The 16,733-nt window shown below is 46.7% G+C and overlaps 1 protein-coding gene across 3 annotated transcripts in view; it reads left to right on the top strand.

The window, feature by feature from the left end:
* LOC106581175 (membrane-associated phosphatidylinositol transfer protein 3) overlaps positions 1–16,733 on the top strand; it is a 129,554-nt gene that overhangs the window by 48,650 nt on the left and 64,171 nt on the right. For all 3 annotated transcript variants that reach the window (XR_001323030.3, XR_001323028.3, XM_014163053.3), the window contains exons 4-5: positions 6,389–6,459; positions 6,678–6,901. Coding sequence is in view for 1 of the 3 variants with exons in the window: in XM_014163053.3 (XP_014018528.1) it covers positions 6,389–6,459; positions 6,678–6,901 (295 nt within the window). In the remaining 2 variants the exon portion in view is untranslated. The remainder of the gene's footprint in view (positions 1–6,388; positions 6,460–6,677; positions 6,902–16,733) is intronic.

The following is a 16,733-nucleotide window of genomic DNA, read 5'->3' on the forward strand; positions in this document are numbered from 1 at the left end:
GTTATTTATCACCCCAGCCAATTTGAGGTTCTGGGATGGGACTGAGAGAGAGAAGTGTATCTAGCTGCGCTCTCTATCCCTGTCTACTGTAGCTAGCTGCTCTCTCTAGCCCTACCTACACTCTGTAGCTAGCTGCTCTCTCTAGCCCTGTCTACTGTAGCTAGCTGCTCTCTCTAGCCCTTCCTACACTCTGTAGCTAGCTAGCTGCTCTCTCTCTCCCTGTCTACTGTAGCTAGCTGCTCTCTCTAGCCCTACCTACACTCTGTATAGATAGCTGCTCTCTCTATCCCTGTCTACTGTAGCTAGCTGCTCTCTCTAGCCCTACCTACACTCTGTAGCTAGCTGCTCTCTCTATCCCTGTCTACTGTAGCTAGCTGCTCTCTCTAGCCCTACCTACACTCTGTAGCTAGCTGCTCTCTCTATCCCTGTCTACTGTAGCTAGCTGCTCTCTCTAGCCCTACCTACACACTGTAGCTAGCTGCTCTCTCTATCCCTGTCTACTGTAGCTAGCTGCTCTCTCTAGCCCTACCTACACCCTGTAGCTAGCTGCTCTCTCTATCCCTGTCTACTGTAGCTAGCTGCTCTCTCTAGCCCTACCTACACCCTGTAGCTAGATGCTCTCTCTATCCCTGTCTACTGTAGCTAGCTGCTCTCTCTAGCCCTACCTACACCCTGTAGCTAGCTGCTCTCTCTAGCCCTACCTACACCCTGTAGCTAGCTGCTCTCTCTAGCCCTTCCTACACCCTGTAGCTAGCTGCTCTCTCTAGCCCTACCTACACCCTGTAGCTAGCTGCTCTCTCTATCCCTTCCTACACCCTGTAGCTAGCTGCTCTCTCTAGCCCTACCTACACTCTCTATAGCTAGCTGCTCTCTCTATCCCTGTCTACTGTAGCTAGCTGCTCTCTCTAGCCCTACCTACACCCTGTAGCTAGCTGCTCTCTCTAGCCCTACCTACACCCTGTAGTTTGCTGCTCTCTCTAGCCCTTCCTACACCCTGTAGCTAGCTGCTCTCTCTAGCCCTTCCTACACCCTGTAGCTAGCTGCTCTCTCTAGCCCTACCTACACCCTGTAGCTAGCTACTCTCTCTAGCCCTACCTACACTCTGTAGCTAGCTACTCTCTCTAGCCCTACCTACACTCTGTAGCTAGCTGCTCTCAGACATGTACAAATGTAGTGGGAATAGCATCTTCCCCATCCTCATCTGTATTCTCCTCATTGCATCATTCTCGCCCCTGGCCAGCCAAGTCCTTTTTTAAATACACTGCTACCCTAGCAGGCACAATCTCCCTTATACGCTAATTCATGTTTAATTACTTTTTCCATTTTTGCCTTATTGCTATTTCCCTCTTTAAACAGAAAATACCCAAAGCATGAGAGCTGGGGAGACAAAGACCTTCTCTGTCTGGAATAATAAAAGTGTGTCAAGAAAGAAAGGCAGAGCAGAGATAATGATAACAAGCAATAGAGTTTATGAAGGAGACAGCTATAGCCTAGGCTATCTGGGCTATTGGATCACAGTATCGAATCGCAATACATATCAAATCGTGAGAATCGCAATATATATCAAATCGGCAGAATTGTTAGATACTACTGCACTGTTGGAGTTAGGTAAGCATTTTACTACACTCGCAATAACATCTGCTAAACGTGTATGTGACCAATAACATTTGATTTGATGTATCGTGTAATATCATAGAGTGAGATCCATGGCCATTCCCAGCCCTAATGAACAGATGAAGCTGGATGTTAGCATACCTCCACTGTTCCAGGGCCCGGTCACAGAGGTCACATCTCCATGTCAGATCATACTGAAAACAATCTTTCATTAGGATCAGTGTCCAAAATGGCACCCTATTCAATATAGTGCACTACTTTTGACCAGAGTCCTATGCGGGCCATAGTCAAGAGTAGACAGTGCATATAGGGTGCCATTTCTGATGCAGACCCAGACTGGTTCCTAACCGTTTCTATCCATCAGTCATTTTCCTGATTTGTACTCGTTCAATATATGGTTAATTAACAATGACATGCTCTGGAAAATGTATTACGTAACCTAGTTCATTGACTGTGGCAAACTGGCAATCATGTTAAGGGATCTAACTTTGTTAGAATTGATTGTGATTCTATTGTGATATCTGTCTGTGGTATTGGGAGGCTAGTACATAGCTAGCATTCCCTGGCTGGACCAAGCTAAGGGAATGTAGTTAAGGTGCTTAGTGCTCTACACAAAACAGTGTTGGCATGCGATGAGTGAGTTGTCACATTGAATTCATACATTCCCTCCAGCACTAAGTGTACAGGGGGCCTTAGTCGTCAAACAGGGCTCACCTTTAAGTGTTGTTCTGGGTAGGTTCTCTCAGGGTCTACCTCTCCAGTGAGGCCTCTCTAAGAGTTAGCCTCACGGTTCACAATCCCTCAGTCTAAGTGGAGCTGACATTACATAGCCCTGTTAGTGATATTTTGGGAAATATATTTTGGAGTGTGTACAACTGTTTTATTGGAAATCTGTATTCTGTAAACTCACTTTTTCTGTCTTTGGCCTCACAGCAACTTGGCAACATTAGGAGTCTCTCCCTCTTGCTCTCTCTCTCACTTGCTGTCTCTGCTGATAGAAATCTGTCAGTGTGGCAGTAGTTGTAGGGAGAGAGAACTCTGCAATTGGCAGGGACAGGAGACATGGAAGGACAACAACATGCCTTCATTGAATTTATGGAGGAATGACATTCTAAGACACAGTGGCCAAGACAGAACGGCACTGAGGGATCAGGACGCAAATCAATAGTTCACCCTTCCTTCACTAGCTAGCACTGACACACTGCCAATATCCTTTCTCCCTGTTGCTTCTCTCTCTCTCCCAGTTTCTCTCTTCCTGCTGATCTCTCTCTCTACTGCTTCCTCTGTCTGTCTGTCTGTCTGTCTGTCTGTCTGTCTGTCTGTCTGTCTGTCTGTCTGTCTGTCTGTCTGTCTGTCTGTCTGTCTGTCTGTCTGTCTGTCTGTCTGTCTGTCTGTCTGTCTGTCTGTCTGTCTGTCTGTCTGTCTGTCTGTCTGTCTGTCTGTCTGTCTGTCTGTCTGTCTGTCTGTCATAGATATGTAATTATCCAGAATATTCTAATTTGTTTACAGTTTATTCACACTATTAAATATTAAACTAATATTTGTTATGGTTGTCCTACAGAACACAATTTCCATGATTCAATTTATTATACAGCATTTTACTAAATGAAAAATGTCCACATTTTAGTACTAGCAAGCAAACCAAATGTCCAGTTTTTTACTGCACTATTAAATGGCTCAAGAGTCTGAAACTGAAGTGAATATGACGGCTTTGAGAGTGTGGTTGAGATGTGGTGTTGACAACAGACATTGCTTCTGAGTTCTGGCACCCTTAACTCCTGACTAGGAGCAGTCTAGAGAGGGCTTTCTGGGCAAATTCATTAGTTTAGTGAGAGAGGCAGACAGTGACCATATTTTCCTCTGAGCCTTGTAATGCACATATTGATTGGCACAACACGAGAGAGGGACGGCGCTGTGAGAGAGAGTGAGGGAGAGATAAAAAGAAAGGTAAAAAGTATAAGAAAGAGGGAGGGAGAGTTAGACTCTTGGTAACCTGGATGGACCCCCTGCTGTTAGCTAGGCTGTCAAGCTGCAGGAGAGGCTTACAGAGGGCCACAGGAGACTGCTTTTCACCACTCAGCTTCCCTGTCACAAATAGGATTACGTCAATGCACTTCAACATAAAAAAATATGTCTTATTTTTAGTAAAGTAGGCTTCTGTCTGTCTACAACCAGCTGTGCTTGTACTGTATGTAGCTTCCACTGACGCTTACACGAAGCCTCCCCTGTCTACCATGGCTATATTTTAGCATAGCTTTCAGGGTTGTACCTAATTGAAAATTCGTTCACCAATTTAAAAGCAAATTGAAGATCACTAGGGACTGTGAGTTGGGTTCACTCAACCCATTCTGTTACTCCATGTTACAACTACTCAATAATTGAGAGGTTTGTTTTGGTTGCAATTAATGTTACGTAAGTAGCAGAAAGACTTCTTTGTAAATATGCAGAGAACCTCTGATCACACATTCATTTTAAATGTATGACTAATCTGGTACTGTGCTCCCTGTACTGGTCCAATGTTATTCCACCTCCCACTTACAAAGAAACTTCTCAATTGATTTGCTCTAGCTAACCTTTTGACCAAAATAGTGCAGTGGGTCTCCTGAGTGTTAAGTAGGAGGGAGAGGCAGGCAGGAGGCAAGAAGTGGCCGGAGACAGAGTGGCTGGCAGGCAAGCAGACAGACAGGCAGGAATGTCAGGCAGGCAGGGTAGGACAGGCTGGGAGCTGACAGGCTGTGGACTAGGAGCTGACAGGCTGGGAGCTGACAGGCTGTGGGCTGGGAGCTGACAGGTTGTGGGCTGGGAGCTGACAGGCTGTGGGCTGGGAGCTGACAGGTTGTGGGCTGGGAGCTGACAGGTTGTGGGCTGGGAGCTGACAGGCTGTGGGCTGGGAGCTGACAGGTTGTGGGCTGGGAGCTGACAGGTTGTGGGCTGGGAGCTGACAGGCTGTGGGCTGGGAGCTGACAGGCTGTGGGCTAGGAGCTGACAGGCTGTGGGCTAGGAGCTGACAGGCTGTGGGCTAGGAGCTGACAGGCTGTGGGCTGGGAACTGACAGGCTGTGGGCTGGGAACTGACAGGCTGTGGGCTGGGAACTGACAGGCTGTGGGCTGGGAGCTGACAGGCTGGGAGCTGACAGGCTGGGAGCTGACAGGCTGTGGGCTGGGAGCTGACAGGTTGTGGGCTGGGAGCTGACAGGCTGTGGGCTGGGAGCTGACAGGCTGTGGGCTGGGAGCTGACAGGCTGTGGGCTGGGAGCTGACAGGCTGTGGGCTGGGAGCTGACAGGCTGTGGGCTGGGAGCTGACAGGCTGTGGGCTAGGAGCTGACAGGCTGTGGGCTAGGAGCTGACAGGCTGTGGGCTGGGAACTGACAGGCTGTGGGCTGGGAGCTGACAGGCTGGGAGCTGACAGGCTGTGGGCTGGGAGGCTGTGGGCTGGGAGCTGACAGTTTGTGGGCTGGGAGCTGACAGTTTGTGGGCTGGGAGCTGACAGGTTGTGGGCTGGGAGCTGACAGGTTGTGGGCTGGGAGCTGACAGGTTGTGGGCTGGGAGCTGACAGGCTGTGGCTGGGAGCTGACAGGCTGTGGGCTAGGAGCTGACAGGCTGTGGGCTAGGAGCTGACAGGCTGTGGGCTGGGAACTGACAGGCTGTGGGCTGGGAGCTGACAGGCTGGGAGCTGACAGGCTGTGGGCTGGGAGGCTGTGGGCTGGGAGCTGACAGGCTGTGGGCTGGGAGCTGACAGGTTGTGGGCTGGGAGCTGACAGGTTGTGGGCTGGGAGCTGACAGGTTGTGGGCTGGGAGCTGACAGGTTGTGGGCTGGGAGCTGACAGGCTGTGGCTGGGAGCTGACAGGCTGTGGGCTGGGAGCTGACAGGCTGGGAGATGACAGGCTGTGGGCTGGGAACTGACAGGCTGTGAGTGTGTGAAAGCCTCCCCTGGCAGATGCTACCAGCCGGGGGAGAACAGATAAACAAGCAGTGAGTAAATCACAGATCCGAGAGAGAGAGAAAGATGGGGTGAGACAGAGAGAGGGGGGGGGGGGAAGAGGGGGAGAGAGAGAGAGGAGCTCAGGAATAAGATGACAGAGCATGCAGAGGCTTCAGGGAGGATAATGAGTTTGGCCAGGAGCCAATGGCTTGCCACACTTCACACAGGAACACAGAAAGACACACCATACAGGTGGTTGGGAAAATAACCATAACTCTCCTTCGTCCTTCCTCCATCTTCCTCATCCCAATGTGTATTTGCATTGTTTCGACTGTTTCTGACAAGCCAAAACCCAAAATATGACAGTGCCAGGTAGCTACGGTAATCGTGACAGAACCATATGCCTGAATATGGCAGGATTCAGTGTGATGAGTCAGTATTGACTTTTCTGGAGTATGTGCTTAGGAGAGTTGAGCTTAAGGGCGTGCAGTATTTGGGGCCCATCTCCCAGTTATGGAAGGAATAAAGAGAAAAGTTAAGGCTTTAGTAATACTGAAATAGGTTAGCTCCTGGGATCAATAATCATTCCGTTATCAATGCATCTGTGTGAAGTGGCTTATGTAATGACTTTTCTCTCTCTCGCCATCGTCTCTCACTCCTTTCTCTCTCTCTCTTCCTCTCTGTCTTTCCTTTCTTTACCTCTCTCACTCTCTTCCTCTCTCAATCTCTCCTTTCTGTATCTTTATCTCTCTCTTCCTTCCTCCCTCTTTCTTTATCTATATTTCTCTCTTTCCCTCTCTCTCTCTTTTCCTCTCTTGCTCTCTCTCTATCTCTCCTATCTTAAATCTGTAGAGAGCCTTTATCACCTGGGGCGTCGTCGCTGTGTCCCTCAGAGCAGCATTGACGGGTTAGAGGACATGGAGGTAGGAGAATCACAATATAAACTCTGATAAAGAAATAACCAGCATAACTACTCTGGCTGCTCATGAGGTGTCTCTGTTATCTATAGTATATATGAATGCAGGTCCAGGACTCTTGGCTTATACCACTAACCCACTTCTCTCTCCTCTCCTCTCACATCCTCCTCTTTTCTACCTCCCTACCCCTCATTGGTTACTTCTTCCTGTCCTCCACTCTACAGAAGACCCAGTGTAAGACCCACGTGTTGCTGCTGGTGATGCATGGTGGGAACATCCTGGATACGGCAGGGGGAGACCCTGGCACCAAGGCTGGCGATGCCACTACGCTGTCCTCCGTGCTGGAAAAGGTGGCTCGGGCACACTTCCAGGCCGCTGCAGAACATGTGATGATCAAGCTAGTGGCCTGCCCAGCTGTGTGTGCCGAGGCCTTCTCCCTCGTCTCCAAGTCAGTCAATCACACGACACGTCAAGGGGGGGGTGATCTTGAAATTCGTAACATTTCTTACATTTTCTGATTTGGATTTTTGCTTTCTGTTTGGCATTGAAGAGCAGTTTGTATTGGCCTTTCGTCCCTTTCAGATTGCCTCAGTGCTGCCCCCCGTTGCTGAGCTGTATAGTTAAAGCACAGTGGAGAATCATGATGGTTATAAAGCAATAGTAGCTTGTGATATGTGGGCTCTATGTGATAGCATTTCTATTGAGTGAATTCACCACCCAGCGATTTAGTCTGAGTCAGAATGACACTGCACCATTTAGGCATGTTTGTCATTTTTAAGGAGGCATGGCAGATTACCCAAGTGACCATTTCCAATTCACAGAACTCGGTCTCGGGAGTCAAATGAATCAACAGCGACGTCGGGCCAGAGATACCAGGCTGCCAATTCTGTTGAAGGTTAAATTGGAAAATATATCGAGCAGGCAGCCTTTAAACAGACGTTGCGATGTTAATTAGCATGCCACTGACATTTCCCAGCCTTTTGAGGCACGTGGAATACTAAACTCATGACCTGCTCACTGTTTTAATTGATCTACCCCTGAAGCCCCTAGCTCTATTCAGCGGACAGAAAAAGAAAGATGAAACAGAATGCCAGAGTGACTGGTTTGAATTGCATTAGTGTTCTGGTGCTATTTACAGGCCGTTGTGGAAAGGAAAATTATTTTTGATGACTCACTATGATCTTTTTACCTAATTAACGGTTGTTGTTTATTATTGGGCTCCTGTGCCTTTATCTGGTTGTGGAATAGAGGGAACTGAATTGAAGATGAGACGTATGTGGAAGCTGTTACCTCCAGAATAAGCTGCTGCCTGATTGTCAATGTTGCCCCGTTCAATAGATCAGCTACAGTTACAGTAGTTACTGTGGCTGGCTGCCTTGACAGCAGATGATGATGGCTGCCTGCAGTCACACATGAGCTTAAAGAGGCTTTCACTCTCTTTGAATCCTCTTTTTTAAATCACCTCCATTAAGTAATGAAGACCTTGGAGAGGTGAAGACCAAAGGAATCTGCAGACTATCTTTAGTTTTTGCCCCATTTTGAGGAGGAGCCCGAAGCAGCATCTGTCTGTTCTGTTCGGGTGATTGTAGGCAGTACTGTATGTGTCAGGCTGCTGGCTGTGCAGAGACTAATCTTTTCATGTCGCATTTAAAGCCGCCAGTCTTTCCGGGGGGAATCTTTTCAGACAAATGCACACATTTTTCAGCTCCCTGCTGCATATATTGTCTTTGGTAGAATGTCACTTTGTTTTGCACAGCTCTTTTCCATTGATATGCCTGTGAGAATGTTTGTGTCTATATTTCCACTAATTGGTATGTGTTGACTGGGAGCTGGCAGACTGGGTTCTGAGAATGAGTCCCAAATGGCACCTTATTCCCCACATAGTGCACAACTTTAGATCAGTAGAGAATAGGGTGCCGTTCGGGACGCACCCTGAGACTTCCATCCGTCTGTCTGTCTGGTGCAGTGATTGCCGTTGGTGAGAGACAACGACTGGGGGCGAGAGCTTAAATAGATGTGGTGTTGCCTCAGCAACTGGCTTGACATCTTCCTGCCTGCCTCCCTGCACGGCAACAGCCAGGGATGAAATATTGAAAGGAACAACATCCCATGGGTCTCCACTGGGTGGGTGTGTGTGAGTTATTGCCACATTTCTCAATTGCTGCTCCATTTACACTCTTTGAAAGAAAGATGCTATCTAGGACCTAAAAAGAGCCCTTTTTGGTTCTAGGTATAACTCTTTTGGGTTTCGTGTAGAACCTTTCCACAGGGTTCTACATGGAACCCAAAAGGGTTCTTCTACCTGGAACCCAAAAGGGTTCTTTTACCTGGACCCAAAAAGAGTTCTCCTATGGGGACAGCCGAAGAACCCTTTTGGAACACAGAAAAGAGGATGCGAACCAGTTAGTCTGACTCCTTGTCGTCTCACATCCAATTAACAAGTGACAACAAATAGAGTCCCTCAATTGATTTATTTTCCTGCGACAAGACGCATTTCCTCTGTGACAGTTGAAGATATACAAAACAGTGTCTACAGCTAAACTAATAAACAACTCAATCTCATATGATGTCCTAAAAGGGCTTTCCTGATGGTGTTGGTCTTGTATTACTTAGCTGAGGACAGGGACAGACAGGGAGTTTGGTCTGCCTGGTGTTTGACCTGAAAGTGACCTGAGGACAAGGAGACCACTCATTCAAATCAAATCAAATGTATTTATATAGCCCTTCGTACATCAGCTGATATCTCAAAGTGCTGTACAGAAACCCAGCCTAAAACCCCAAACAGCAAGCAATGCATGTGAAAGAAGCACGGGGGCTAGGAAAAACTCCCTAGGAAAAACTCCCTAGAAAGGCCAAAAACCTAGGAAGAAACCTAGAGAGGAACCAGGCTATGAGGGGTGGCCAGTCCTCTTCTGGCTGTGCCGGGTGGATATTATAAACAGAACATGGTCAAGATGTTAAAATGTTCATAAATGACCAGCATGGTCAAATAATAATAATCATAGTAGTTGTCGAGGGTGCAACAAGCACGTCCGGTGAACAGTTCAGGGTTCCATAGCCGCAGGCAGAACAGTTGAAACTGGAGCAGCAGCACGGCCAGGTGACTGGGGACAGCAAGGAGTCATCATGCCAGGTAGTCCTGAGGCATGGTCCTAGGGCTCAGGTCCTCCGAGAGAAAGAAAGAAAGAGAGAATTAGAGAGAGCATATTTAAATTCACACAGGACACCGGATAAGACAAGAGAAATACTCCAGATGTAACATACTGACCCTAGCCCCCCGACACAAACTACTGCAGCAGGAGGGATCAGAAGACACTGTGGCCCCATCCGATGATACCCCCGGACAGGGCCAAACAGGCAGGATATAATCCCACCCACTTTGCCAAAGCACAGCCCCCACACCACTAGAGGGATGTCTCCAACCACCAACTTACCGTCCTAAGACAAGGCTGAGTATAGCCCACAAAGATCTCCGCCACGGCACAACCCAAGGGGGGGGGGGGGGGGGGGGGGGGGGGGCACCAACCCAGACAGGAAGACCACGTCAGTGACTCAACCCACTCAAGTGACGCACCCCTCCCATGGACGGCATGGAAGAACACCAGTAAGCCAGTGTCCATTCACAGCACACAGTCAGGTAGCAGCAGCTCTGTCTTTTCCGCACTTCTCTGCCTAATTAAGCTCACCATGTGGTTTGCCCCTGCATCTCCCTCGGCCCCTCCCTCGGCCCTTCCCTCTCCTTCTGTCTATGTCTCTGCTTCTCCCTCGTTAGCTTTGTAAACTGTGTGCCCTGTAATTTTTTTGTATTTAAATTGTTTTTATTTAACTTTTATTTAACTAGGCAAGTCAGTTAAGAACAAAATCTTATTTACAATGATGGCCTACCCCGGCTAAACCGTAACCCGGACTACGCTGGGGCAGTTGTGTACCCTCTCTGAAGTTAGAGTCTATTTCAGTCTTGCCCGCTCTGTGACATCAGATGAAGTGAGAGAGAATGTGAGATAGTGTAACCTTCTTGGCTTTGAGGAGTGATGCTGGCTTGCTGATGCTGGCTTAGGGGCTTATCTGTTCAATCAGCCCTATCTCATCTCTCTTGCCACACCACTCCTAATGGATAGATCCTGTTAATGGCAGCTAGCTAGGCATCTCTTCATCAGCACATTACTATGTAAATCTGTAGAATCAGACACTACAGAAATGGATGGGAGAAAGGATGATAGACATTGTGTCCCAAATGTAGTGTACTGCTTGGGCCCATAGGGCTCTGGTCAAAAGTGGTGCAGTATATAAGGAATACGGTGCCATTTGGGACAGAACCCATGTTTTAATCGGCATTCATCAATGTAAATGGCCTTGATACAATTCTCTTAGTTGTATTATTGAAGAGGTTCATTCATGTACTGTAGGAATAGGCTGACAGGCTTGCTGTAGGTTGAACACAACTGTAAGCCTACTTTTGTTAGAAGTGTTACACAGAGGAAGAGAGCGAGTAGCCAAGGAGCCCTTGTCTTCTTACAAATAGGCTCTCTGAAGGTCTGTTCTGCTTTGATGGTATACCACAGTATATCCTCAGCTTCTACCCCGGCTAGCATGAACACTCTCCTAATGAGAATGTATGCGTGTGAGTGTGTGTGTGTGTGTGTGTGTGTGTGTGTGAGAGAATGTCTCATCTCTCACACACCAGAGATACTTTCTCATAGTGACTTGAAACCCACTGTGCTCCTATTAGACTCATTACATTACATTTAAGTCATTTAGCAGACGCTCTTATCCAGAGCAACTTACAAAATGGTGCATTCACCTTATGATATCCAGTGGAACAACCACTTTACAATAGTGCATCTAAATCTTTTAAGGGGGGGGGGGGGGGTTAGAAGGATTACTTTATCCTATCCTAGGTATTCCTTAAAGAGGTGGGGTTTCAGGTGTCTCCGGAAGGTGGTGATTGACTCCGCTGTCCTGGCGTCGTGAGGGAGCTTGTTCCACCATTGGGGTGCCAGAGCAGCGAACAGTTTTGACTGGGCTGAGCAGGAACTGTGCTTCCTCAGAGGTAGGGGGGCCAGCAGGCCAGTGGTGGATGAACGCAGTGCCCTTGTTTGGGTGTAGGGCCTGATCAGAGCCTGAAGGTATGGAGGTGCCGTTCCCTTCACAGCTCCGTAGGCAATCACCATGGTCTTGTAGCGGATGCGAGCTTCAACTGGAAGCCAGTGGAGAGAGCGGAGGAGCGGGGTGACGTGAGAGAACTTGGGAAGGTTGAACACCAGACGGGCTGCGGCGTTCTGGATGAGTTGTAGGGGTTTAATGGCACAGGCAGGGAGCCCAGCCAACAGCGAGTTGCAGTAATCCAGACGGGAGATGACAAGTGCCTGGATTAGGACCTGCGCCGCTTCCTGTGTGAGGCAGGGTCGTACTCTGCGAATGTTGTAGAGCATGAACCTACAGGATCGGGTCACCGCCTTGATGTTAGTGGAGAACGACAGGGTGTTGTCCAGGATCACGCCAAGGTTCTTAGCACTCTGCGGTGTTGATGTGGCAGACTGAGAAAGATAGTAGTAGTGTCAGCCTCTTGCGACAGCTGTTGACAGTGTTTGCTGTATTGATGTTTCTATGTCAACCTCATTAGCTTTTTTGCCTCATTTGAGCATCTTCAGGGCTAAACATGTCTTAATTGAGAATCTGGAGAATCCAACCTGATTCCTATTGCAATTAAGATCTTAAGGAGCCCCTGGTTGAGGGGGAGCCCCTGGTTGAGGGGGAGCCCCTGGTTGAGGGGGAGCCCCTGGTTGAGGGGGAGCCCCTGGTTGAGGGGGAGCCCCTGGTTGAGGGGGAGCCCCTGGTTGAGGGGGAGCCCCTGGTTGAGGGGGAGCCCCTGGTTGAGTAATCATTTTACACCTGGAAGAACATGTTGCTGTCGCTCTACTTCTAATTCATTGTATTGATTCTCTACAAAACAAACAATCCTCTGCGTTCTTCCAAGAAATTCGATTGGATGCTGAATATACAGCTATACCAATTACAGTGAAACTCAGTAACAAAGCATTACCTGGACTCTATATCAGGTGAAGAATAAATATCCCACAGCAATACCAGCAACATAAGTAGATGGCTAATTATCCATCTCTATAAATTAATAAAGAACAGGCTGACGAGAGAAGCTGGGTGGGTGGCTTTGTTGTCTTGTTGTGTCTAGATGGTCTTTGACCTTGGTCTTGGCCATGTAACTGCCTGTCCAGGGGTGTTATGGTAATGTGTGTGTCCTAGCCAGCAGTGTTAAGGTAATATGTGTCCTGTGGCAGCAGCAGGGGGCTCTACAGGGCTCTGTTAACACGACAGGAACAGCATGACACAGTACAGCTATAGCAGTACATTACACAGGCCCTTGAGTGACTACCGATGGATAACCTACATACCAGTGGAGGTCAGTGCCGTTTAAGATGAGGGAGGACCATTTTTTTCTTTTTTTTCATGAGCATGGCCTTATTTCTATTACAGCATTTTGGATGACTGTCATTCATATTCCATTCACCCAGTTCAATGTAACATCGATAGGTTTAGGCTACTACATTATTCTGAAATTGACCCTATAACCATCATGAGGTTGCGACACATTCAATACCGCCTTGCACACTCTTGCATGCACCTAGCTGAACTAGGGTGTAATCATTAGTCCAACAGTTGCAAACGAGAGAGTTTCTATTGGACAAATTCAGGTATGTTTATCTCTGTTTGGTTCAACTTGCTTCCGTTTAAGAAATGTTTTAAAGCAGAATCGGCAGAATGAATACACCCCTGGTCACGTGTAAACACTGTTCACATTCATAGCAGCCATGTTGTATTCCTTCTCGCATCTATGCACTCTCCTCTCACCTTTTCCCTTTGTTTGTGGACTTCAATGCACAACACATCAGCTGTATGTGACTAGGCAAAAAAACATTTCCAAGCCAAACCATGTCATAACTGCTACACACAGCCTACGTCGTTGTCACCATAACTAAAGTAATGTCATAGTCAACAAATCTCCCCAATGGCGCAGCGGTCTAAGGCACTGCATCTCAGTGCAAGAAGCATCACTACAGTCCCAGGTTTGAATCCAGGCTGTATCACATCCGGCCATGATTGGGAGTCCCATAGGGCGGCGCACAATTGGCCCAGCGTCGTCTGGGTTTGGCCGGGGTAGCCCATCATTGTAAATAAGAGTTTGTTCTTAGCTGACTTGCCTAGTTAATTTATATATATATATATATATATAAGCTAATAGAATTACTAGTAACCCGTTAGTAACCCGCTACAATCATGCAGTAACTTAACAGTGTATAGTCAGTTAGCAGTTTAGCATTTACACCGGTGAGCCCCAGTGGCAATACATTTGTAAAACCAAAAGCTTACTTTGACTTGGAAGAGTTCCAGTGTTGTGTTGGATAGTCATAGCTAGCTAACATAGCATCCCTCTGTTTGAGCAGGATGTTTGAGTAGGCTAAACTAGCTAGCTGAATTTGCTAGCTAAGTGATACTGAAGTGAAAAAAATTTGACAATCGCTCTCCAGCTCTCTCTTGCTTCTCCTTCATTTTGGAAAACATTGATTTGTTAAACTGTTCAACTATTGTCTTTCTCTCTCTTTGAATCAACTACTCACCCACATTTTATGCATTGCAGTGCTAGCTAGCTGTATCTTATGGGCCATTCCAACGAATCTGTGCCTTTTCTGTCCCAAGGACATTACATGCATAAATATGCATGAAAAATATCTGTATATTATCAAGCAAAGTGTCCTGCTCTTTGTCCTAATTGCAATTTAAAGATACATCATGTAAAACCTAATAAAAACTACCCAGAACACTGGAAAAAAATATATATTTGAGCCCGTCCCCACTCTCTAACACTACACTTCACCATGAAATATAATGATTAGAATCCTTCAGAAATCTTTTTTTTTGTATTATTGTGTGACTCTATTTCCAATTTAGACATAAAATAAATGTTCTCATCGGAAATTCATAATATGTTAGTTAAAACACATTTTAGTCATGCCCCCAGGTTCACTCAGTCCTGTTACCCTGACACATTCCCCCCTCTAAAAATGTGGGACATTCCACAAGTCACATGATCAACCGGAAGTAGCATCATTTGAGTCTCCAGAATGCCATGGGAAGACAAAGTAAGTTCTCACTTTTTTTCTGTATTTTTGATCATTTTGTAAGTATGATTGAGAATGTTTATTTTTTAAAGATAGTTTTGGTAAACCACTTGAAGGTGCTAAGTGTTCTCGTGCTATTAGAATTGATGCCATGTGGCTACATTTCATGTATTTGAAAATGCTATGCTAAAAACTCAGTCCTGTTACTTTCAGTCCTGTTACTCATATGAAGGGTAACATGACTGAATAAGAGTAACAGGAGTGAGAAGTTTGAATGAAATAGCCATTTTCAATGTGTATCTGGTATATACATTGATTCATTATAATACTATTCTCTTGATTTTAAGTTTCACAGTTGGAATTACTGAAGGTGTTTTCAGTTTTACAATGTGAACACATTACTTACAGGGAGCCAATCGATTAAGTGCTTATCTATTGTAATTGTGATGTACTTGTGTGTTTTAGGCAAAAGGAGGTGAAAGACATCAGAGAAGCTCCAGAAACAAACTGAAGAGCTACAAAAGCAGCTACAGACACAAACCCGAAAAAAGGAGGGGTATAAGAAAATAATTCAGCGTATGAAACAGAATAATCCATCTCCACGTGCAAAAATGGACAAACAAATGAGACAGCTACCACGCACTACAAGACAAAAGACCCTTCTCTTTCACGAGGCCTTAGTGGAGGACGTCCGACAGAGGTACAGCAACTCACAGGGAGAAAGGCAACTCATCTCAAAGATGGTGACAGGAAAACATCTAAAAAAATATAGGCTGCAACGTCTCTCCCAAAGTTCATTTGGGTTTTCAAAGAAAAGGTGGCTGATGAATGCGAAGAATGCAGAACTAAACTTAAACTACCAAAGGAAGAGAAACAATAGGGTGGTAGATGGCTTCATAAACAAAGTCAGGGATAAGAGCGTCTGCTAAATGGCGTAAATGTAAAATGTAAATGTAAATATTTACACCAGGGATGATGTCAGTCGAATTACGACTGAGAAGAGGCAGACCCTCACCCAGAAGAAAATCAAAAATCAGAAGCGGTTCCTTTTGAACACGATGAAAAATCTACATGTGAAGTTTTTGGCAGAACATGATGGGTCGATCTCATACTCCCTCTTCTGCTCACTGCACCCCTTTTGGGTTGTTCACCCAAGTGACCGGGAGACTTGCATGCGGTGTGCAAAGACCTCTCTTGCCCTGTCTCTGGCCAATACAATGATAAGAATGAAGTTACTTATGTCCAGTGGGCAATTGTGGATAAGGAGCACAAGAATGACCCCAATGGCAGAACATCCACAATCAAAAAAGAATTCCAGACCACCCAAGAGCAACTGCTGGAACAGCTGAACCTGATGCTGCGCAAGTTTAAGAGGCTCACTTACAACATCAAGAATCCGTTTACCCACTACAGGGCACTGAAACAAGGCTTGAAAGCACATGAATGCTTAATTCATGTTGACTTTTCCGAAAATTACCTCTATAAGTACGGCACAGAAATACAGGTGGTCCACTTCAGAGCATCTCACCAGCAGGCAACATTGCACACATGTGTGCTTTATGTGCATACAACCCCCCGACCGGTGTCCTTCTGCACAGTGTCCCCCTCTAGACAGAAGGGCCCACCAGCAATCTGGCAGCACTTGTCACCAGTGCTTGATTATGTGTAGAGTGCACATCCAGAGGTCTCCACTATCCATTTTTACAGTGATGGCCCTTGAACTCAGCACAAGCAGCGAGGAAATTTTTTCCTGTTTTGTACTGAGCTGTTCAGAAGAGGATTCACTGCTGGATCGTGGAATTTCTTTGAGGCAAGCCACGGCAAGGGTGCCCAGATGGAGTGGTAGGGGCCCTGAAGAGGATGGCTGACAGTCTTGTCAGCAAGGGGACAGATATCCCTGATGCTTCAGAGCGGTTTTCTGTGTTGAGCAAGACAGATACAACAATCAAGTTGTTTTTGTGGAAGAGGAAGCAGTCGACAGAGCAGTGTCAGAGATGCCCAAGGATGTGCCACTCGTTCCATCTACGATGAAGATGCATCAGGCAGTAACTCTAGTCCATGGAGAGATGACCTACAGGGATGTCAGCTGCTTGTGCACAGCAAGACAACATCTGAACTGTGAGTGCTTTAATGCAAAGCATTTCA

Source organism: Salmo salar, chromosome 20 (assembly GCF_965601325.2).
Source record: "Salmo salar chromosome 20, fSalSal1, whole genome shotgun sequence".
In the NCBI taxonomy this organism is placed as follows: Eukaryota; Metazoa; Chordata; class Actinopteri; order Salmoniformes; family Salmonidae; genus Salmo; species Salmo salar.